Source organism: Pseudopipra pipra, chromosome 12 (assembly GCF_036250125.1).
Source record: "Pseudopipra pipra isolate bDixPip1 chromosome 12, bDixPip1.hap1, whole genome shotgun sequence".
In the NCBI taxonomy this organism is placed as follows: Eukaryota; Metazoa; Chordata; class Aves; order Passeriformes; family Pipridae; genus Pseudopipra; species Pseudopipra pipra.
In genome coordinates, this window is record NC_087560.1 from 6,349,704 (window position 1) to 6,372,823 (window position 23,120).

Genomic DNA, 23,120 nt, shown 5'->3' on the forward strand with positions numbered 1-23,120 from the left:
AGCGGTGCAAGGGGAATGAAAGGTTGGCTGTGGTAACACCTGTTTTCATCGGTAGTTTGGTGGTTAGAAATATGAAAAAATCCAAGTTTTCCTCTTTGACTGAATGTTTTTTGAACATACAGTTCCCTCTCAGGTGTTTTATGAGACTGTAGTGAGTATGTTGCCTTCCTTCTCTATTTCAGAGCTTTTCTCCTTTATGGAACATGCTTTTAAAAAGCAGAGGATAAGTGTTCCTGTGTCTTGTGTGTTAATGTGTGTCACTGGTGAGGTTGAGCTTACAACACTCCAGGATGCTCTGCTGTTTAGTAATTGCCACGTTCTCATATGAGGCAGGAGAAGTGGGTTTGCATCCCCTCTGGCAGGGGGAGAATTGGATACAGGACTCTGAGCATGAACACAAGATGTAAAACTGATCTATTCTGAAAAGATTTCCAGGAAACACTTTTTGAGAATTTAGCCCAAATTCACACTTTCTTTCTGTGTCGCTGAAACTACCATTGTAGCAAAAGCATTTTATCTAAGAGGAAAGAAGGACAGGAAGGAGAGATGGTTGCCATAGTTTGGTGGGACTCCTGCAGGAGAAGGTCTTTTGGAAAGGGAAATCTGTAAGTCATATGTTATGGCAGAAGTACAGTTTGGTTAAATGTTTAGTGGGAAGTACTTGGAATAAATATATTTAATGCTTTTAAATATATTTAAATTTTTAAATAATTTTGAAGACCAGAAATTTTCACGTTTGTCAGGCAAAATCTCTTCTTGTTCAATGGAAATTTGGTTGTTTTATTCTAACGTGTTTAGAAGTTTGCTAAATTCTGTGTTATTTGGGAAGAATATCTTTCATCTTCAGGACATGTTGAGTATGTATTTTAAGTAATATGTCAGCCTAATCTTCCAAAAATGTGGTTCCAGGAGTTGTTTTCTGGAGAGGAAACTGAATCTCAAAAAGAAGCAGAAAATGATAATCAAACTTGTCGCTTTAACCACATGTACAGAACACCCAATTCTTCAGATGTGCTCAGCACCCTCACTGCCTTCAGCACAGTCTGGACATAGTTAATTTTCTGTTGGTTTTTAGGTTGTTCTCATACCCTGAGCACAAAGGCAGAGTATCTTCCTCTTTATTCTGTCATTTTTTTGCTGTGTTCACTGGGGGAATCATGCAGAAACTCCTTGCCTGCTGATAATTGCATGATAAAAGCAATTGCCACTTTATTCAGTGGCAGTCTGCAGTGTGAACCTCTTCAGTGGGGATGATTTCTGATCCCCGAGTTCAGGGCGTACTTAAGGTTTGACTTGGCTTAAGGCAGACTTGACTTTTGAAGGCCAAAGTGCACAAGGCTGGGTGCACAGTTGTACATTCATACATTGAAATCAACTTCTTAAAAGGTGTTGGAGAGTCTTATTTATTGCCACAACTGTGCAGCCTTTTTTAAAATCAGTTAAATAGTTCTCTGTCGTTTGAAAATGCTCTTCCTCTGAGCTGCTTTCTTTTCACATTCCATCATCAGTGAAAGGAGCATGACACAAGCTATACATTTCTAAATGTAAAATTTCTAAATTTTACACAGGCCAGTTTTGTACTGGCAGGTAATAAAGCCCAGTGTTGTCTAAGAAGCCAAGTTGGTGTTGTTTGTAGACTGAACTCAGAACAATATCCTGATTTGTTTTGAAGATAATATACTTTTATAGTTGTTTTACTTCCAGTATTAATCATGTTGCAAACACCAAGGATCATTCTGTGGTGTTTGTGGTTGGCTTTTCTCCTTGTATTTTCCATATTTTTCATGCTACCTTGGATGGCAAATACACCTTGTATTATTTCTTTTAGAATATGAGTTGATATGTATCATATTTTAGAGGGGGGTTTGAAACTGTGCTTCCATAGTTAACAAGTTCTCCTTATTCTGCATCTCTTTGTTTATATATGAAGAGATAAACAAGTTTAACAGCAGCAACTGTTGATATTTCAGAATACTTATAATTGGATTTATCATACACAGTATTGATGGGTGGGGGTTTTTCAGTACCAGTAAATATTTGTTCTGTCCTTAAGAAATAAAATCTTCCATCTCAAAATTCTTCTTACTCTATGACATTAAAACTTTAAACTTTTCTGGTTACAGTTTTGAGGATATTCTGTGCCTTGCTGATTCCTCATCTTTGTCAGATATCACCCTTGATGGCAATCCAATAGCTCAGGAGACATGGTACAAACACACTGTTCTCCATCATATGATGCAGCTCCGACAGCTAGATATGAAGAGAATCACAGTAAGAAATTTCTGTTTTCATCAAACTTAATAGATCCTTAAATTCAGAAGTAAAATGTAGGGTTTTCTGTGAATATATGTATATTGAGAATACATTTTTTTTTCTTAATTTAACATGGAATTGAATGGTGCATAGGCATTACAATATTTAAAACTTTAACCTTTTTTCTTTAGTTCAGTATAACATAAGGGTGTGGGTTTTTTACTTCAACTTAACGTGTATTTTGAAGTGCTAAAACTTTTCAGCAGTAAATACTGTGTGTTCAGTTGCCACGAGTCTGCAAAGTTTTTGGTTAGAACTTTCCTAACAGTCTTTACTGGTTTATTGTATAGGTGAGAAGGAGCAGCATATTCCTTCCAAAGGAATGGTCTGTTTGCCCTAAAATTGGTGTAACTGGTATCTTCTTTCATTTAAGAGTTTCATTGGCTTCTTAAATCTGCCTCCCTGAGGAAACCTGGTGATCACACACTTTGTGTGCCTGTATTTCTCCTTTTCTTGCCTGTCCTGCTCTCCCAACTCATTTGTGTTTCTGCTGCTCAAGTCCAAATAACCTTGATAAGGGAGAGAGGACTTGCAGACAACTAAGTCTCCTACACTCTGAAGGGCAATCACCAAGTGTCTTAAAATCACCTATTTTCCCTTTTAATAAAGGAATAGCCTTGCTAATTCTTCTATGTCTGCTCAAAAGTGGTGTGTAAGCATGGCCTTACAAGAGAAATCTATCCAGCAGTAAGCAAGTGTTGCAGTGTTATCTTTTTTGATCACATACCTTATTTTAAATGCTCATTTGCTTTGTACAAAGGCTGTACTGCATTACAGCAGCTGTTGCTTTGCCATGTATCCTGTTGTCCTGCAGCCAATCCACCACTAGTATAAAACAGAGCCAGTTAGAATGTAAAATAGAACATGTATGTGGAAAACATTAATTTTAAAAATAAAGTGCTTGGGACATGAGAGGTTTTACTCCCAGCATTGAAAATACTTAATACTTGTTTGCTCACAGATATTCTGTGTGTTGGGATTTTTTATATTTTGTGAATTTATACTGACTAAATTGAATACTTGGTAATTAGTTTGGTTTTAAAGGCATTATTTTGTCAGTATTATTTGAGCAACTTGATCACATAATGAAAATCTCTCTCCATCTTGCCCCCTTGCTCTGCCCTTCTCAAGAGGGGATGATCGTGGTAGAAATCTCAGTGATGGGAAAAACTGTTAGAAAGAGCTCAAACTCCTTTTTAGACTCTATGGGATCTGAATTGGGAAAAAGTTTTTAGAAAGGCACAGCCATGGGAAGAACTTAATCTGGGTTTGCACCTTGTTAAACATCAGAGAATGAACCACAAAGACAAAAAACCATAGAAAACCAGGCTTCACCACTTCTGCTGCTCATAAACTTACTTGTAAAAATAATGTGCTTTGCATTCTTTATTTGCCTTCTGGTTTTGAGCCTTTTAACATTTTCCTCATATAGAGGGTGCTCTATATTTTCTCCAGTAAAAACTGTGTTACTCAGATAATCATATGACTTAAGACACTGGGATTTAAGGAAAAATAACAAGTATCCTGAGATGTGTGATAAAATTTGAGAGTTGACAATCTCAAATCCAGCTGTTCTGCCTCATAATGCAACATCCTGTGGCCACCACCTGTAAGGGTAGGTCTTACTTGGAGAGATAATGAACATACAGCATTGAGTATGTGCTTTTCCTCACTCAATTAGTGAACCTAAACTCTAATTATATTTGGATCTTTTCTTCATTAACCTGAAAAGTGCCCAGATCATTTTGAACTTAAGTGTTGCTTTGTCTTGTAACAACCTGAGAGTTGAATGGTGGTGGTTTTTTTCTGACTAGGAATTCTTTGTTAATCTTTTCAGAAGATTTTCTGCTCAAGAGATGAGTTTTATGCAATTTTTACTTCTGCTTTTAACTTTTACCTGCTGACTTCACTGGGACAGGAAAATTATTTCAAGAAAAAATAAAATCTTAAGGATATTTTCAAAACTTTATGAGATATCTGGAAGCTTTATTCACATTGGGTTTCAATAAGACACATGCTCTTTGGTGCCAGGCCTTTTCCATAGGATTCCCTGGAAAAAGGGAACCTTGGTGCAAAAGTCTGGTGCTAACTGTCTCTGCCTTAGAGAACTGTTCAGAAACATAGAGCTGCTGTGAGAATCAAATACACTGCACTTGGAATAAAACATTTTTGCATTGTAATTGTTCTAATACTGCTTAAGTCAGGGCAGATTTGCCTTTATTCAGGGGATTGTGTGGTATTATGGCAACTCTTAAACCCTGACCCGTGAGGAATTCAGTGTTTTCTCAGGACATCTCATTCCTAAGCCATTTTTGAATGTGAGATTGAAGCTCTCAAACCACTGAGGCAGGAACCCAGTGGTGGTGGCATCAGTGGAGGTTACACACCTACACTGAGTTCCACTGTGAGCCCATAAAAACTTGTTCCTTGTCCACGCAAGAAGATGGTTTTCAGCTGAAAAACCTGTCCACTTTTTCCATGGAAATATTTTGCTTTCTTGAGCTTTGGTAGATCAGTCCTAGAGACTTAGAGACTGGGGAGGAGGCTGAATTACCATGGCTGGACTGATTCCACAGTGTCACTTGTGTGTCTCTCAGCTGCACCTTCACCTCACCTTGGTTGCAGGGTGATGGGACTGGATGAACATTTTCATGGAATGGGCTTGTGAGGTTGAAGTGCCTTACAGTCAGGGCAGGCTCGGGCTGCATTTGTAATTATTTACTTTGGTTAAAGCACTCTAATGGTTGTTTTTCTGGGCACTGAAGCTTTTTCAATGTGTTTTGCAGTTTGAACTCTTCCAAAAGGGGGCCTACCCAGTGGTGCTTTTAGTTTAGCTGTGACCAATCTGTTTTCCTCCACTCTTGGGTAAGAGTAAGCAAATATTGTCTGCAGACATGTAATAAAATATCAAAATATGAATGAAATGAGTACATAGTCCTTACAGAGGAGTTATTTAACAAGGAACAGTTGCTATTCATCACTTCAAATAGACTTCCTCAAAAGAATTTGATAAGTGTATATATATTTCTACATGTGTGTGTAAATATGATACACAAGTGCATATTTCTTTAAAATGTGCTGCGGTTGCCAAATTGAAAGACAAGCTGTGTCTCTTTAAAAGTAAAATTTTGCTTCTTTTCATTGAGGTTTTATAGGTTTTGGATGTCTAAAGTAAGAGAGCTGTGTTTGGTTTTGATTATTTGCTTAGACATTTCATTGCTGATCAGGGAGTAGGTTCTACTGCTTTATCCAGAGTAGAATTTGTTACTGTATTCCATCACCACCATAATGTGTTCTGGGTTTTTTAGGGAAGGTTCCCTTTTCTTTCCACTGGAAAATAAGATACTTCAGGAACTTCTACAATCATTATTCTGGATCATAATTCTTTCTCCTTAATCAGGTCTTGTGAAAATATACCAACTTAATGCTGAAAGTAAAAACAGGAGATGTAGCTCATTGTCGAATCGTTCTTTAAGTGATATTTGACAAAATGTTTTACCAATAATTTTCCATGGCTATATTTCTACTGGAACTATTCTTACTTCATTCCTGTTTAAAATCAGCCTCTGTGGTGTACAAAACAAAGAGCAGTTTGCCTTCTGCAAGTGTGAGCTGAATGTTGGGTATTTTAAGTGTACTGCGTTGGGTCTCTCCATGCCTTGAAAGTGCAAATTATGTTCCAGGCCATTCTTCACATTCTCCATGTGGTTCTGATTACCTAAAATAGTTTATATCAAGTAGACTATAGCTGTTTCTAATCTACAGTACAATTATGTGAATAATTATAAGGTAGATGTACTGTGGTGATCAAATGCTGCATTGCCTGTGTGCCGACCCAGCACCTTCTTCTCCTGTCACTTGTGTCATTTGTTGAAAAAGAACTTGTTTGCAGAGTATCAGAGCAGCAGTGAGGACGAATACGTGCGTTCCACTGCGGTCCCTTTGGGGTTCTCCCCAAATGTTCTGGATGAGCAGCTGTTGGATGTTTCCTCCTGGAACAGCGGCAGGATCGGGGTGTTGCGGTAGCGCCCCGGTAGCGGCAGAGGGCGCTGTCGGCTCATGGAATTCGTGTGAGCTCGGGAATAACCCCCTGGAAAGGCATCCCCGCCTTGTCCGGCAAGGCTTGGTTTAGAGACAGAACAGCGATGGAGCGTAACAGCAGAATAGTGAGGGGAAACAAGGAAAAGAGATGGCTTCAGCTCTTCTGAAATTCTTTCTAAAAGAGAAGTGATGATAGTAAAAACTAATTGTGACAAGATTATCTAGGGGTTCGTTTCCTGACTTTTTCAGTGTTCTGGGGGATTTTTGTGGTTTTGAGGGGGATGTGTTTTTTTAAGATTGTTTGCGTGCATTGTGTAAGATTAATTAGGAAATATATATGGATTTGAATTCCATAAAATGTAGATTTGACCCAGTTTACAACTTCCTTAGGAGAGGAAGAGGAGGGGCAGGCACTGAGCTCTGTGGTGATCAGTGACAGGACCCAAGGGAGTGTCCTGAAGTTATGTCAGGGCAGGGTTAGGTTGGATCTCAGGAAAAGGTTCTTCCCCCAGAGGGTGGTTGGGCACTGACCAGGCTCCCCAGGGCAGTGGGCACAGCACCAAGGCTGCCAGAGCTCCAGGAGCATTGGGATGATCCTCTGGGGCACCTGGTGTGACTCTTGGGGATGGGCCTGTGCAGGGCTGAGAGTTGCCTCGATGATCCTTGTGGGTCCCTTCCAGCTCTGGGATTCTGTGGCCCTTGATCTTTATTCAGATTTTCTCTATCATTGTGCCTTAATGAATAATGAGTTAAACTAGGGTGTATTTTATTTTTTGGCTGAGCTAATGTTCCAGGGAAATTCTTGCATACATTTGGGTTAGAGAAGCTTGCTCTGGCCAAAGCCTTATGCCTTAATCTGCATTGAGGTACTCCTCTTGTTTAATACATGATATTAGGATAAAAAGTCATGGAGGAATGATTTGGAAATCTGTTGTTTAACCACTTTTCAGAGTGATGCTGAAACCTGTGGTATGTCAGTGGCTTTCAGGGGGACTGTACACAGATCAGGGTAGGTCTGTCACATGAACCAAACTTCTTGTGCTTGGAAATTGTTTTATGCTAAGTGTGAAGTTCCTGTTTTGTTTTCCCTTCCAGTAAGCACTCACCCATGTGCTTAGGGGTTCTTACAATCCTCTAAACATAGCATGTTTTATTTATGTAGAAATTTTGACATATCAATTTGTCTTCATGGTTGATGATGCTTTCAGTTCATATTTTGTTTGTTAATTTTGTTAACTCATAACTTTTCCAGAAAATGCAAAGGTTAGGACAGGAGCTTTCTATTTTGAGGGAAATGAAAACACTTTTCATATGTTCTGGGAAGACACTTTAATAGAAATGCCCAAATGGCATGTGAAGTAAATCAAAATAAGTTAAAGTATGCTTCCCAAATATTTGTGTTGGAAGGAATCTACACTTTTTACTTCATAGTGAACATTTCTTTTGTTACTTGGAAATTATATGTTCTAAAAATACTGTACTGTGAGAATGTTTAAACTTCTGTAAACAACAGGCATCCAACCTAATATGGGGGTATTGCAGTATCAAATTGCTGTACCAGGAAAATTAAGCAACTTCAAATTCATTGTTTAGGAATCAATGGTTTTCTTCTTGAGACTTCTGCTTGATTAGGTAATAATATTGAGAAATAATGCTAATTATTTGTTCCTTTTCTTCTCAAGTTGCCTTGATGATTGAGAGAAGGCAACCCCTGGAAATAGTTTATAATGATGCAAATTAGTCTTGGATTATGATTAAGCATAAATAGAACCCATTCTTTTTTGCTGCATGCCTTTTCTTGCAAAAAAAGTCCTACTAATTGCAAAATCTGCTACAAAGATACAAAGATGTATTGCACTGTTATATTTAAAAATGTTCTTTTTCACTGTCATACTCGCCATTTGCTTTCTACTTTTTTCAAAGACCTTTACAAATATTACTTTTAACTTGGAGTAGTTATCTGTTTATTCTGTGTACCTTTATAGTTAATAATTTTATTGGTTTACTAATACTTAGAAACATTAAAATGATAAAAATTCTAAAACGGTATCGAAGTGAAAATTTACGTTTCAAATACCAACACAAAACCATATTAATAATATATCAGTAATACTTTTCAGAACCTGATTAGTTCCTGCTTTTAGGAATTTGGTTTTTTGTTTTGACCTCCAGGAAGAAGAAAGACGTATGGCCTCTGTTGCAGCAAGGAAAGAGGAAGAAAGGAAGCGTGAAAGCCACAGACAGACCTTGCTTAAGGTATTCCTATGGATGTTCTACAGATTACAGCAATAATTTGTCTTCTGATATTTTGTTGCTGAAGATCTTACGTATCCCAGTATGCCTCTGGTGTTTTTAAACTCTCTTTTTAGAGCTTGAACAGTGCACTCCATGACTGAAACTCTCTTCAGTCAAACAGGCAGGTCATACTTGAGCAAAAAACCCCAGTTAAATACATGAGTGTGACACATGTAAATGGGGGGCAAACTTCATTTTCCTAAATGCAGAGTAAAGAACTTTTCCAGTGATTTCAAATTCCTTGACCTTGGTCTCCCAATATCAGGTGAGTGCTCTGGCTGCAGCCACGCAGGGGGTTCTGAAGTAGTTTTCCCTTCGTTCTTTCCCGTTGAAGTTGTTCCTTTCTGCAGAAGGAGTGAAGCTGCCACGAGAGCACAGCCAGACTCCAGCTGTTGTCTTTGTCAGGAGAACACTTCTCTTTATCTCCCAGCACAGCTGGCCTGGGTAGTGCTGACACATGAGATGGAATATCCCGAGCAGGAGAGACCGAGGTGCACTCCAGAATACTCTTTCTGGGGCTGCTGAATAATGAGCTGTGTTCCTAATAGGAGACCAAAGTTCAAGGATCTGAGAGCATCCACATTCCATTTGCTGCATGAATATCACCATTTGTCTCCAAATCATTCTCCTCTGGAGAAGAAAAAAGTGCCTGAATTTTTTTGTCATCCAGTAATGGCTATACTGAAAACTCTTTCAGTTTGGCAGTCAAACAAGCAAACAAAAATGTTCATCTATGCATATTAAGTTTCCTAGGTAAAATAATATTTCTGGAAGGGGATTAGACTGAAAGTAGTTGCAGGAGGCTGTAAGAAGTTTAGCAAATGTATATAACTCTGAAAAATAAAAAGACACAAATAAAATGTATATTAAAAAATTATATAAGCATATTAAAAGTATTTTTAAATTATTTTTAAAATATAATAATAATGTAAAGTATATTAAAACCACAAGTCTTAAAAAATCCTCAAGAACCTAAACATATGAATTGGGGAAAAAAACCTGCTTCATGTCTAGTGCCTAAGAATATATTTTGATTTCCTATATATTTGTATCCATATATATTTTCTGTTTAAAAAAAAAATAATAAAAAAGTCTTAGGTACAGTTTTGGTTTTTTGAGGTGTTTTTTTAAGCAGTGTTGTGGTTTGGGAATTTTTGTGGGTTTGGAAATGTTTTTTTTCTGTAAGATAGTGATGTATGTAAAGTCTCTTCAGGTTGGAAGTGTTGGTGCCAGTTCTTAGTAGCACAAAGAAATGGGAAATTAGTAAATAATATTCACATATGGCATTATTTGTGCTGCTGGAAATATAACTGTGTCTCTGACTAGAAAAAAAAAAGTAGGTGTTTATTTGTAGTTCATGTTCTTAACTCTTGATGTCCCATTTCCTTATAGCAGGGGAATCATTTGCTCTGATGGCATAGATTTCATGAGGCATTTTGCTAGTGGAAAATTCCCTTAGAAGAAAAAACTATTGTTAATGTGTAATGCCATTATTACTTGATTTCAGCATTAAATTGCAGTTTTTTTAATTTAATAAAGGTATATTTCTCATCTTCAAATATTAAAGTGGCATAAAGGCCAAATACCAATCTTTTTTGTATGATTTGGTGATTTCATATATCTTTCCTTTGTAAATGGGTCCTTATGATTCAGGCTTTTTTCCTGTTCCACACATTTGCATTGAAGGAACAAATCTGCTCTTAGATACAATGTCCAGCACAAAAAGTCATGGACTACAAAATTTTCTTCAGAGTTCAGTCTGAAGAAAATATTTAGAGAATTGTGTTCTGCAATTTTTGTTACAGTCACATTTCTCCAAACTTTCTTAAACTATATGAAGTGTAAATGAAATTCTAGGCCCTCATTCAGTAGCAAGCAATCACTATTTTGCTGTTTGCACTGCATTGAAAACATTAATTTCATCAAGGTCATCTCTTTTTTTTTTCTCTTGTTGATACTTGTCTGCCCAAACAGCAGGGTTTCTTCATCTCTTTTTCCACACTATTTTTTTATTGCTTCCAACCCACTCTTCTGGTAAACTTTGAGATGTATTTGAAATCTGTAGAGAATGTAATTCATTTCCAACAGAGGTTAAACTTAATACTTACTGGAACAAGAAAAAGTTATTGCTAGCAGGATCTTCACACCTCTAAAATGTGCTCTTTGTGAAATGTGTTCTTGGAAGTTTTCAAAGCTCTGTAGGAATCCAGCAGCCCACAGCTGGGGGCACTAACGAAGAGCTGTACAGTAATTAAGGTGGTGAGGAGACCCTCTGCCTCAAGAACAAACAGAATTTTCTAAAGGTGTTTGGAAAAGAAATGCTGCTTCTTTCAGCTTGCCCCACTTTGTTACATGGAGCCCAGTCATCACTGAAGTTGGAAGTGTCCTCTAACAGGACAGTGTCAGAACTCTCTGGGCAAATGGAATGGGAAATAGAGTTGTGAGCTCTTTAAATGGAAAAACTTCCAAAAGTAGTAGTTTCCGTGTACTTTCAGTTCAGTTCTAGACAATTATGGATGTGATTTTTGTCACTGTTTAAGGACTAGAAGCTCCATCATCAGTCATTGAAATGAATTGTGCTGTTTGAGGATTATAGCTGCAGCAGGAGCTTGCTCTTTGGTTAATCTATTATCTTCTGGTTTTCAAAGAAATATTCATTTGTAGAGCTTTACACTTCATATTTCCAACACTGAGTAGTGTCAGGAACATTCTTGGTGAACTGCATTGCAGAAATGTCCAGAACTCACCCAGTGTGAAAGGAATTATGTAAAAATGTGATGGTAAGAGTCACATGTTACTTTTATAGGTTAAAACCAGGACCATAGTGTCTATAGGTCATGCTTAATGTATCAAAAGTGTTAATTTCAAATTGTAAAATTAGAGTTACCCTGGTCCCCTGCCATTCTCCATAGACATATCAAATAAATTATCTTTTTTTTCCCCTATTTGATAAAAGGGACTATAATTTTGTGGTTAGTGTTGATATTTTTTGGGGGGGATGTAAACTTAATTTATGCTAAGCTCCTGTATAATATTTTCCTCTCAGAAATTCAAAGTCACTATTCAAATTTGACTGAGATGAATACATCAGTGAGATGACTGATTCTGAAAATTACATCTAGTTCAGAAAAAACAAATCAAGCTTTCATTTGTGAGAGTTCAGCTGCCAATCCATGAGTTCTTACAAAGCACCTTTTTCTTTATCCTTCTAAAGGTTTCTGAGTTGGCTATAATAAATCATTCATATCTATATGATGCAATAGAACACCTCCTGTTCTTTATATATAGGTGGTTATTTGACATGATTTGCATGATTACACAAGAACAAATACTTAATAGAGTTTTAAAATACTGGTTTATTGACAAGAGCAGCCTAGAATACAAAAACTCTCTAAAAAAACTATTACAGAATATTTGAACTTAGATCTGTTGTAGTCCTGTCCCTGTGTCGATCATGAAGGTAATTTTAATTTTCTGGTTTTATAAAATCTACCTTTTCCATTTTTCAGAAGATGATTTTTTTCAGAGTATGTTGCAATTCCTCTGAAGCCTTAAAGCAGCTGCATGGCTGTCTCAGCTGAAGTGTTGGGGGTGGGACAACAGTGTGCCCTGTTTTGTGGGAGGAGTGTTACAGGCAGCTCCAGACTGTCAAAATGAGACTTGTGATTATCCAAACTAAATATTTTAACTTTATGCTTTCCTAAGTTGTGGATTTATTTTGTTACTTTGCTTGTTTCTGTTACTGCAAATCCTGTGAAATTGTTTGCTGTCAGTTACGCAAACTGGCACTGGAATGGCACCTTGGTTTTAATGAATAACCACCAGCCAGTACTGTCATTTCTTCAGTTTGAAACATTTAAAATGTTTTCATTAAGCAGCATTTTTCTTTCAGAACAAACAGATGTGTTGATACTGCCCTGTCTTAACTTAATATGACTCCTGTATCTTGTCTCAGGAAAAGAAGCGGTTAACGATTTGTAACATTGCTCGTCAGTGGGAGATCCAGCAGAACAGAACAGCCCTTGAGGCTTCTTTAAACCAGGATAAGGACAATGAGCCCTGTCAGATCAATGGCAGTGCTGCATATGTATTTCCTGAGGAAAGCAGGTATTTTATTGGATAATATTTCTACTTGTTCGTGCCTTACATTCCAGGTTGCTACTTCTCACTGTATGACATTGTCAAAAGTACTATATCCAAATCAATCCTGAAAAGATGTCTTACTTATTACTACTGGTCAAAGGGTAATAAGTATTTAAAAAGTAATAAAACAGCAAGCTAAATTATTAGGTGATTTTACTAAAAAGTGGACAACTTCGTGTTTGCAAGAAATGTTAAATATGAATTCCCGAGCCGCCTTAAGACTGTTCATTTCCTTGGCAACTTAGATTGTTGCCTTCAGTTGAAATGAACAAAATGAAGATATATTGGCATTGCAAACATTTGTAACCTCTTTGTGTATCAGGAGGTTTCACAGTTGAATTCATGCTCTTAGTTTGAACAGCAGCATCTTCTATTGGACTGCTTTCACACCCATGATATTTATCAGTAGCAGTTTTTTGACTTAGGAATAAAACTAAGATAATTTTTGTATTCTTGGTTTAAAATATATTATCTTTTTAGCTTGCTTATTTGCATCTAAAAGGTGGCCATCTGGCATTATATAGTTTAAAACACACTTACTTAAATGCTTGAGTGATTGCTCGTGTCATAACTCTTACGTTTCACATGGCAAACACAATGTGAAGGGGACATTGCTTAAATAAATACATTGTTTGAAGTTGTGTTTAGATATCTAAAGCAACACCAAATATGCTAGGTTAGCATTCTGAGTTAACATTTTTAAGCAGTTTTTTAAATATGAATGGATTCTTTATTTAATTTTACCCCTCCACCAACTCAAATACACCCAGAGCCCTTCTGCTGAAGAAGTAAAACATTTGCAGTGTTACTTGATTGAAAGAGGATTTTTCCAGCCTTCAGTGGTTTTGAACCAGCACCAGGTGGGGTCCTGAAAATGAATGAATGCTGAGAAATGCCATTGTGTTTGACAGCTGGGTTTTGGTGAAAGTAAGGGCTGTCATTCGTTGATGTTATTATTTCAAAATAGTGTCATTTATATCACTGTGTTTTTATTTCCTTTGCAGGTCTCTTGATGCAATTCTGAGCAGTGCAGTACAAGGCTTGTCTGTTCTAGAGTCTCATTTAGTGGAAGTGGAAGGGGACACTCTTGGCCTGTATGGTGCAGGAGCACTGGAGTGCCTGGATCGGAACTGGAGTGTTCAAACAGCTGGAATTATTGTCACAGTCTCCTTTATGTTCATAGAATTTGATGAAATTGTTCAAGTGTTGGCAAAACTGAAGATGAAATTCCCTAATTGTGTGGTGAGTGTGCCTCAGGTTTCAGCTCTGTGAACAGCTATGGAAGGTGCATTTCCTAATGGAACCTTCCTTTGGCACTGTCACCCTTGAGTGGCTTCATGTCAGTAGATACAGTTATGAATTTACATCTTTTCTTGGTATTATAATGCCAACTTTAACTTGATACTTCTTAAAAATCAATACTTCAGTTTAGATTCCTTTTCAGACTGGTTTTTATTTCTTTTAATTCCTTTGAACTAGCTGATTATTTTGAAGTTGAAAAACTGGTGTGTAAATACAGTCATGCTACTCTATAATATTGTTATGGATCCATGGTATCAGGAGGACCTCGTTTGTGTTGTGAGTGCAAAGATTAGATAGTTGATAGGATAAAAAGAAAGAAGTAAAATCGAAGGGAATAGCTAACTCAGTCAGTACAGCTCTTGGAATTACTCAGTTCTTGATGAAGCCAAGCAACATAAATAAGATGTCTCTTTAGTATGTCTCTTTTTCATTTTTCTCCTTGGATGTTTAAATCAGTCATTTTGAAGCAAGTAGTAAAATAAAGATGACATACATAAGCAACTTGTAACTCAGGCAGTATGACTCCCTGCTGCTTTTCAAGGTTTTGAGTATAACAAAACTTCATGGTTTAATTGAAATAGATAAATTTGTGGGGAGCTTGAGACAAATTTATCCATATTAATGAAACAATAGTTTTGGGTGAGGGGAGGGGAGAAGTGGAATTTGTGGGTGATAGCAGAATCTTAAACTAAATTTTTATATTCCCTGTCAATTTTTTCTCCTTCTCTTTCCCTCAATAATGCTGCTGTGTAGCCAGATATATGATGCTCATAGGATCATTAGTGTAGGGCACGGTTCAAACACAGCAGGGTATGACTTAGCCAGCGTGTTGTGCCCAAAAAAGTCAGATTTTTGCAAACGTGTGTTGCATTTACTTTTATGTGTAGATGTTGCAGCTGCTTTACTTGCAGAATTAAAGTAAACATTGCTCAAGTAGTATCGTTGCTTTTTGTAACACTGAAAATATTGCTGTTAGTAAAGGATTTATGAGTTCCTTGGGGGCTGTGAAGTTGACATCTCTTAATATATGTAATGTATAAGCAGTTGAAACACTGATGTGTTTTGCTACAAAGACCTCAAGCGGAAAAGAGCTCAGTTGCTTCACCAGCCCCACGGCTGTTTATCCGAGTTTCACAAATGGAGTGGCACAAAACAGTGGGTTCACCCTTTGCTGTTTATTTATGGAGCTTGCTGTGGTTTGACCTTTCTCAGCACCTGAAGTTCAAGGAGACAAACCTGGTGGCGCTGCAGCAGTTCAACGCCCTGGCCGAGATGCATCGCGTGGAGCAGCTGACGGTCGATCCTCAGGGAAACCCGGTTGTGAACTTCACCCTGTGGAAATACTATGTGCTGTTCAGGCTGAACCATTTCAGTCTGCAGAAGATAAATGGAGTGAAGGTAGGACAGTGTCCCTCCTTTCTTCTGATTGGTCTCACGGGGTCAGTTAGCGTTGGTTTTTAAAAGAGCAGATGAATTGATGATAAAATGAGCACAGCCCTGTCGGGGTCTTTTCAGTACTGGGGGGAAAAAATGTAAGTAGACTTCACCATGTAATTTGTTGTGAAATAGATATTAAAATTAACACAATTTAATAATATTGAATACGTGCAATTAATATTAAATAACTCCATGATTTTACTTGATTTTAAGAGGCACTTGTTTATTGTGTTTGAGAAGATCACAGTGCTGACATTGAATACTTATGCAAAAGTGTGTGTTTGACAGACTCCTTAGTGATTTACAGCATCTGATTATTTAAAATTTAAAATGCCCAGTGTTACAAAATATCATAGAATCATGTTTTCTTCTTTAAGGCTATCACAGGGAAAAGTAACACAACTATTTAAGTAGACTTTTTGTTACAATCTCGAGGTCAGGAAATTCAGTCTCTGAAGGAAAACTTGGACTTTAGTATTTCTTGGGGAGAATTGAGTAAATGGAGCACACGTAGCACAGCACGATTTTCTGTAGGACATATATCACATCTTAAATATGTATGACAAGAACATTTTTGTCCTCAACAAATTTTTTCAGCCAGACCACACTGTATGAAGATGTGCATGCACACAACTTTTTTCCTAGTGTCATTAATCATTTGAAAAGTGTCATAGCCAAGCTGAGGAAAGAGATGAGCTCTGATTGCTGTTTTTCATTATCCTACAGCAGAAATCATGGCATCCAGCTTTGCAGATGTATATCACCTTTTGGATTAACATCAGTAATGGAAAATACTGCTTCAGTGTAAAGAACACAACCCCTGAAGTGTGTTCTCAGACCTTAGATCAGCTGTAGAGAATCATTTAGATGACAGAAAGGGAAATGTGCGGGTTCTGCTGTTCTGATCACCATTTGTGTGCAATGTTTGTGGAGGCTCTTATGTTGCCAACTCTGAGGTTCACAGAGCTGTGAAGTAAAAGCAATATATACTAACTGAATTAACTAAATAAATTGCGTAACTCTGGCACTTTTAAACTATAAAAAAACCCCTGCATAACAAAGCTTTTATTTTCTCCAGTTCATGTTCCAGGCTAGAAGCCCCCAACAATGATTCTATTCCCTTGTCCAATTGTTACATTTACTGTGAAGAAGCAAACTCTCTTAGTTGAGAAACACCAAGTTTTTCCCAGTGACAGTAATCTCAGATTAATTCCAAATTGCCAAGGTTTGCAGTTACCAAACCCTACAGAAAGCTGTAGAGCTGTGGTGTGGCACACAATGTGACAGATGCACCACATTCCCTGAGCTGGGCCTGTTGGCACAGTTGGTGCCTGTCCCCTGCACTTGGCAGGACCCAGGCCTGAAGCCTTACATTTATGTGATACTACCGTTAAATCTTTTTGTGATTAATGGAGCAAACAATGCACTGCAGTAAGAAAGAGAACATGAGTTTTTGTGAACTGGAGAGTGTATTCAGCATTGCTGTCTCTGTTGACCTGGTCCTTATGCTTCTCTTAACATAAATAAATACATTAAAATCACTTTTTTCTCCAGCAGGCATTTCTGCCTGCAGTGGGCTTTGTTTCCCTAGCTGCCTTCTGTGCTCTTTGTTTTAGACCTTTCTTCTGTTACAGGCTGTTCAGCAAGACCATCTACTCCTAGGCTACTAAGTAAGACTTATTTAATTTTAAGTGAAAATGAACAAATCTAAACACTGTGAAAATGGAGTTGACTTTACATTTCTAATTTCCTGGTCTGTGTTTTCTCTGGTGAATTTATCCCTGCATTATACTGTTGCAGTATAGTTTAGGCAAGAGTAGATTGAATAGTCCATAAACATTAAACAAGAATATAATAGAAGTCTGTTAATGTGGATCAAAGTTCCATTTTAGTCATACATTTGAATAATATAGAACACAAAGTTTGTCTGGAACTGCTTAGTAAATATTGTGAGTATTGAAGTTTATTTAATAATGGGTTGCTCTCCCAAAATATGTTACAGGATGAACGGAAATTAAATTTGATCCAGAAGTTAAGAAGTCAGTGAGTAAGTTTCATCATCCAGTGTTATCCAGGTCAGATTTAGATGCTCATAAAGATTGCTTCTGCTCTCAGTGGAAAGCCAGGAGTCCAGAAACTGTGCCAACAAACTTTTGGCAGTTGAAGGCAGTTCACAGTCTGGCCATCCACAGGCCATGGTCTCCAGAGGTTATGAGCCAAGACAAACAGAAAACAATAACAACCACCACCAAAAAATGAGCCCCTTCACCTTCTTTACACTTTTCAATTTTGTATAAAATGAATTCTGAAAACTTTTCAAGCACTGAAAATTAACTTAAAGAGACATCTGTAACTTAGTGTTGACACAACAGTATGGTTGATATTTAGAGAAGTGTAATGGAGGAACACTTATTTTTGGGAGTTGAAAAATGCAGAGAAAATACTTTTTTTTCCCCTTTTAAAGCCTCTCTTTCTGTAAGGTCTTCTCCACGATTCTGCCAAAACAGGAGAGTCTGTAACTTACCTTTTCACATGTGCATGCCCAGAATCTTTCTCCAGCATAATTTAATCAGAAATTTTCCAGTAGACCTTCTGCAAGTGCAGGCAATATGGAGCAGAATTGCTGTGTCTGGCCTTTAGAAAATCAATGTAAGAAACTGTTATGAAATTCCTCATTTCACAAAGACTGTCATGACACACAGTACATAGATTGGAATTTCCAGGATTACAGGAAATCAAACAAGCACCACTACCCCATTTGGTTTCTTCTAAAGTACATTGGAAGTGCCAGTAAAAGCAAATCTGTTTTGAAGATGTGCCTGGAACAGATCTGTTTGCAGTGCCCTGTGTAACAAGTCTGAGTTAATTCTCCACGTACGTGTGTCATGAAATACGAATGTGCTAATTTTAAAATGTAACTTTTTTCCTTTTTGTTGCCTTTCCACTCCCTCACAGGTCACTGAAGATGATGTTGTAAAGGCAGAAAGGCTCTTTGGCATCCTGGCATATGTAGCATCTTCTGAGCTGCCACATTATCGTGTACTTTCATTATTTGGAGAATCCAGGTAAAACACAATGAACAGAACTGAGATTTGTCCAGAACGTGTTGTTTAATTCTTTTGCACACTGTTGTGGTAAATTCTTTTTGGGTAAAAAGATAATTTCACAAATTCTGTCCTACAGCTGATAAGTCCTCTGCATATTGCACAAGTGTAACCATCTCCTGGTCTTTGTAGCCAGAGGTTTTCACACAATTTGTATGAAGTCTGCTGAGTAAAGTGAAAAGGCACATGCACACAAATGTACTGCTTGTTCAGTTCTCCAGTTGTATTGGTATTGGTGAAGACTTGTGGACTTTCACAATGAAAACTGGCTATTTTTCGTGGGTATTTTATAGTGGGTGACTGTAACAGTTAACAGATTTAGGAGTTGTACTGTAAAAAAGAGGTGCTTAAACCCCTCTATTTTTAGTCTTCTATAAATGAGTACTTAATACAAGTTTAAGCTGCAAGACTTCCTATTTAGGAGATGCTGTGTGATATATGTCAAGGTCAATTGTATAGAGGCAAATTAATGAAGGACTATCTAGAATCATATGTATTTCCAATAACTTGAGGATGCAATATACTTGAAAGCTCAAAAATATATGTTCAAAAGGAGAAAAAAAAAACCCTCACAATCACTAGAAACATCTGCACTTGAAAAAAATTCCAATAATTAGGACTGTAAACCTCTTATCTTTTCACAGGAGGAAGCAATTCCATTATCTGCTAGAGGGAAAGGGCAAGAAATCTGGGGTTGGGAGTGAGGAAAGTAGTGATAACAGAAGAAATGGAGGGGAAAGCACAACTCGAGCAACATTGAATTACATGACAAAGGACTTCCATATGGAAAAGCTTGAGGTAAGTGTATCATTAAAAAATACTTTCATTCTCTATTAGGTAACCTTAGGCTACTACCCATGGAATTTGTCTAGATATCAAGTTTCAGTTGTGCTGTTGAGAATGATGGTTTTAAAATATCACTGCTTAACATATTTACATACCTGATCAAACACTTCATCTGACTGATCTTTGGCAGAATATTGGAAAATGCTCAGTTTCTCGTTACTGAGGTAGTTGCTGAACAGTGCCACTGTCTCAGAAATACATTCTCACCTACGAGCCTTATGTTCATGACAAAATGTACCTCAATTATTAAAATATAAGAAGTGAGCACAGCTTTTTACAAAGAAAAATGTATATTGCACGTGTTAGATTTTCCCAAAATGAATTGGTGAAGAAACACCTTGAGACAACACTTTAGAGAGTGTAGGCTGTAGTAATAAAGAGCTCTTTCCTAGCTTTTAAATGAGCTACAGGCAAGTAAACATATATGAAATGTGTTAGGTTTAATTATTAATAAAACTGCAAGCTGGCTTGTTTCAGACAAGTGCATCAGTCACGGTTGTTTTAGTTTGTGTTTCTGATCTGCTCACTCTTTTGCTTGGGCAGAGGGAAATTGTTCCCAGAGGGAACATGATTCTTTCAGCCACAGTCTCCTTTCTGAGCAATCATCATGAGTTCTAGCTGTATACACCCTAATTGCCACATTTGTCCCATTATTTGCTTTTTACTTGTGTAGAAATAGATGAATCCTCTAGTGCAAGAAATTTAAGCAAGTTCAGTAATCACTGAATTCAGTTATTGCACTGTGGCTTTGTTATCTCAGATCCACAGCATAGAGCAGAGACAGTGACTGCATGTGTGGAGGGATTAAATTAAGAAAACATTTTGGTTTCAAAAGCTGTGATTGTAGCTCTTAAAACTTTGAATAGCATGGAGTAAGGCAGTGAGGTATTCCTCTTGTCCTTTACCATGGAACAAGCACTATAATATAATAAAACAAAATAAGCTTGGTATTTGTGCAGTCCATTAAATATATGTATTGTTTTCTCTTCCCAGTGCAGCAATTCCCACCTTGTCCTTGGCTATAGCACTATGTTTGCAGCAGATATTGCAGGATGTAAGATAGGCAAAACCAGCTGCTTCCAGTTCCCCATCAGCAGTAAACTGACATGATAAATGCACCTCAATAACCATGTTGGTAAAGATGACAGTCTTGAGTCATTGTTTAATAATTTGGGTTTTTAGCTGAAACCACTGGAAAGTATTTTCTCTTCTTCATCTCTCATTGAAGAAAACTTCTGTTTGGGTGGCCTGAAGCATGATCTAGCATTTTAAACAATGCCGTAAATCAAACTGGTTAGACATTTAGCACTGATATAACTAATTGTTCAAAGCTTATGATGGCATTTTATAGAAACTTTGCAGAAACAGAGATTACTGTTGGAGTTACTAAAATGCAGAGCTAGTAGCTGCACAAGGCACCGTATCTTTTTATTAATTTTTAAAGGTTCAGCTTGCTTCAGTATCTAATGTAATGCTCATTAGGAACCATGCACTTGCCAGAGTGCCTGTTGAAAAGGATATGTACTGGCATGTTTTTCTATGGCAATATGCTTGTTAGGGCAGGTAGATAAACATGTACTCTGCAACTGTTGTACTGTGATGATGAAGTGCTGGAAAGGGAGAGAAGGAAGAAAAGTGGTTTAGTGCTTTATAGTTTCTGTAAATTTTCACTGTGATGCCAGGAGGCAACAAAAATAGTTAATGCTGTTAAAAGTTATTTATGACCACTTAAAAGTTGATTTCAGATAAGTAATGAATTAATATACAATGGATATTATGAATACACTAAGATTCTGTGGCTCAACACAGACCCTGGGCCATGAGACTTAAAACTAAGAGAAGAAAGTGCACAATAACCTCTTTGCCTGTTAATTGCTACGTCCCTTAATTCATGAAATTTCTGTGTTTGGTTTTTTTTTTATTTACTCTCATTTAACCATTTTTTCCCCCCTCTTCCTTATACAACGTGTGATGGTTCTCTCATGCAGGAAATCAAGGAAAGGAAAACATTTTGCCGGACATACGTGGAGAACTTGGTGAAAGAGGCAGCTGACATCAACCTGAAGAACGAGTCGCTGCAGAAGCTCTGGCCTCAGATGTTCATCGAGCTCGTCAGGGATGCAGTGATAGAAATCCGCAATAAAAATTCCTACATGAAGCTCTGCTTGCAGAGGATCACTGAGCAAAAACAGTAGAGCCAAGGAGTGTTGCCTTGCAAGCTTTTGGGATCAGAATTCCGTCCTGTTTTACAAACTTCATCCAGTAGAATATAAAATTACCATCACTATGGCACACTTCACCTCCCCACCCAGAGGGATGCCTTTAAATCTTAATCAACTGTCAGTAATTTTGAAATACAAGTTTACTTTCATACTGCTTCAACAATGCTTCCTTGGCCAACTAAAGCAGTGAAATAGCATTGGTGAGGTAACTCGGTGATTGTCGTGTTTTACTAAGTTATTGTTTATTTTTTTTCTGCTACCCTTGATTCTGTAGTGCTGCAGCATTGATTTTTGAGGAACAAATTTACAATGCTTGCCTTATTTTTTTATTGAACACTTTTCAATTGTCACCTTTTTGACTGCTGCTGTTTAGGAAAAAAAAAAAATCAAAAATAGTAGCTGATTTTTTTATGACCAAAAGCTAATAAATTATTTTTACACCCTAAACTCGATGAAGACTTATTATTGTTGCTTAACCTGTGAGATTATAGAACACTTTTTCACATCAGTGTCATGAGTGCTCAGCATATTGACATTTAATGAGCCTGATTCTCAACTGAACAAATTGCCCAAACTTGATTTCAAATGTTTTTCATTAATTTCACTAATAAGTTTGTGTGAATTATTATAGGTAAAATATGAACTCAAGGTAGCTCACTTAAGCTTTATTTTTGTTGTGTTAAAATATGTTAATATAATTTATTTTGTTTCTTGATTACTAAGTTATTTACTTCTGAAGTTTGCCAAGATCAAATGAGCTAAAGTGCATGCATTACATTTGGTAAAGAGATTGATGACTACTATTGAGTTGTAATTCATTTCTGTGTGACTGTGTGAAATTTCATATTATCAATAAAAATAAATTCTTCAATTTTACCCTTCACAGATACTGTAAAGAAGTACTGTGTGCAAAGAAAAGACTTAATGCTGCATGAAGAGATGAGACACTACTTGCCCCTAAAATCAACTGTGAATGGGTAGAAAAAACCCCACATTCCATAGTACAGCAAATTCCACTGTAAACATCTTGCCAGCTTCTGTCCAGAAATTCAACTTAAGAACTGGTAGCAGGTCCAGCTGATTCCCATGGCTGGCATTCATGCCCAGGTAGAAAGTTGTGCCATTTAAACTTAATTTTTTAGTTCCATTGTATTTTAACTAAAAGAATCCAGAATCTTAGTGCATTGTTTTACTTTGTTCATATTGTTCTTATTTTACTTAAGCTCATTTATAAAAAACAAACCAAAGAAAACTTCCTGCAAGGGTTTCTATGGCTCAGAACTGAATTTATTTTTAAACTTTATCTGGAAAAGACTCTCTGGCAAAGCAGAGATGCAGATACAGTTGAGTAGGTTTTTATGCCTTGAAAATCATGGAATCATAGGAAGGTTTGGGTTGTTCTTGAACACTTCCAGGG

The 23,120-nt window shown here is 37.1% G+C and overlaps 1 protein-coding gene across 1 annotated transcript in view; it reads left to right on the forward strand.

Annotated features, from left to right (window-relative positions):
* Nucleotides 1–22,586, forward strand: part of LRRC49 (leucine rich repeat containing 49) — a 41,558-nt gene extending 18,972 nt beyond the window's left edge. Inside the window, exons 9-16 of the mRNA XM_064668703.1 lie at nt 2,124–2,271; nt 8,527–8,610; nt 12,605–12,756; nt 13,797–14,034; nt 15,307–15,492; nt 18,487–18,596; nt 19,280–19,433; nt 21,470–22,586. Of these exons, the coding sequence (XP_064524773.1) occupies nt 2,124–2,271; nt 8,527–8,610; nt 12,605–12,756; nt 13,797–14,034; nt 15,307–15,492; nt 18,487–18,596; nt 19,280–19,433; nt 21,470–21,676 (1,279 nt within the window). The 3' untranslated portion in view covers nt 21,677–22,586. The remainder of the gene's footprint in view (nt 1–2,123; nt 2,272–8,526; nt 8,611–12,604; nt 12,757–13,796; nt 14,035–15,306; nt 15,493–18,486; nt 18,597–19,279; nt 19,434–21,469) is intronic.
* The last annotated feature ends 534 nt before the right edge of the window (nt 22,587–23,120 follow it).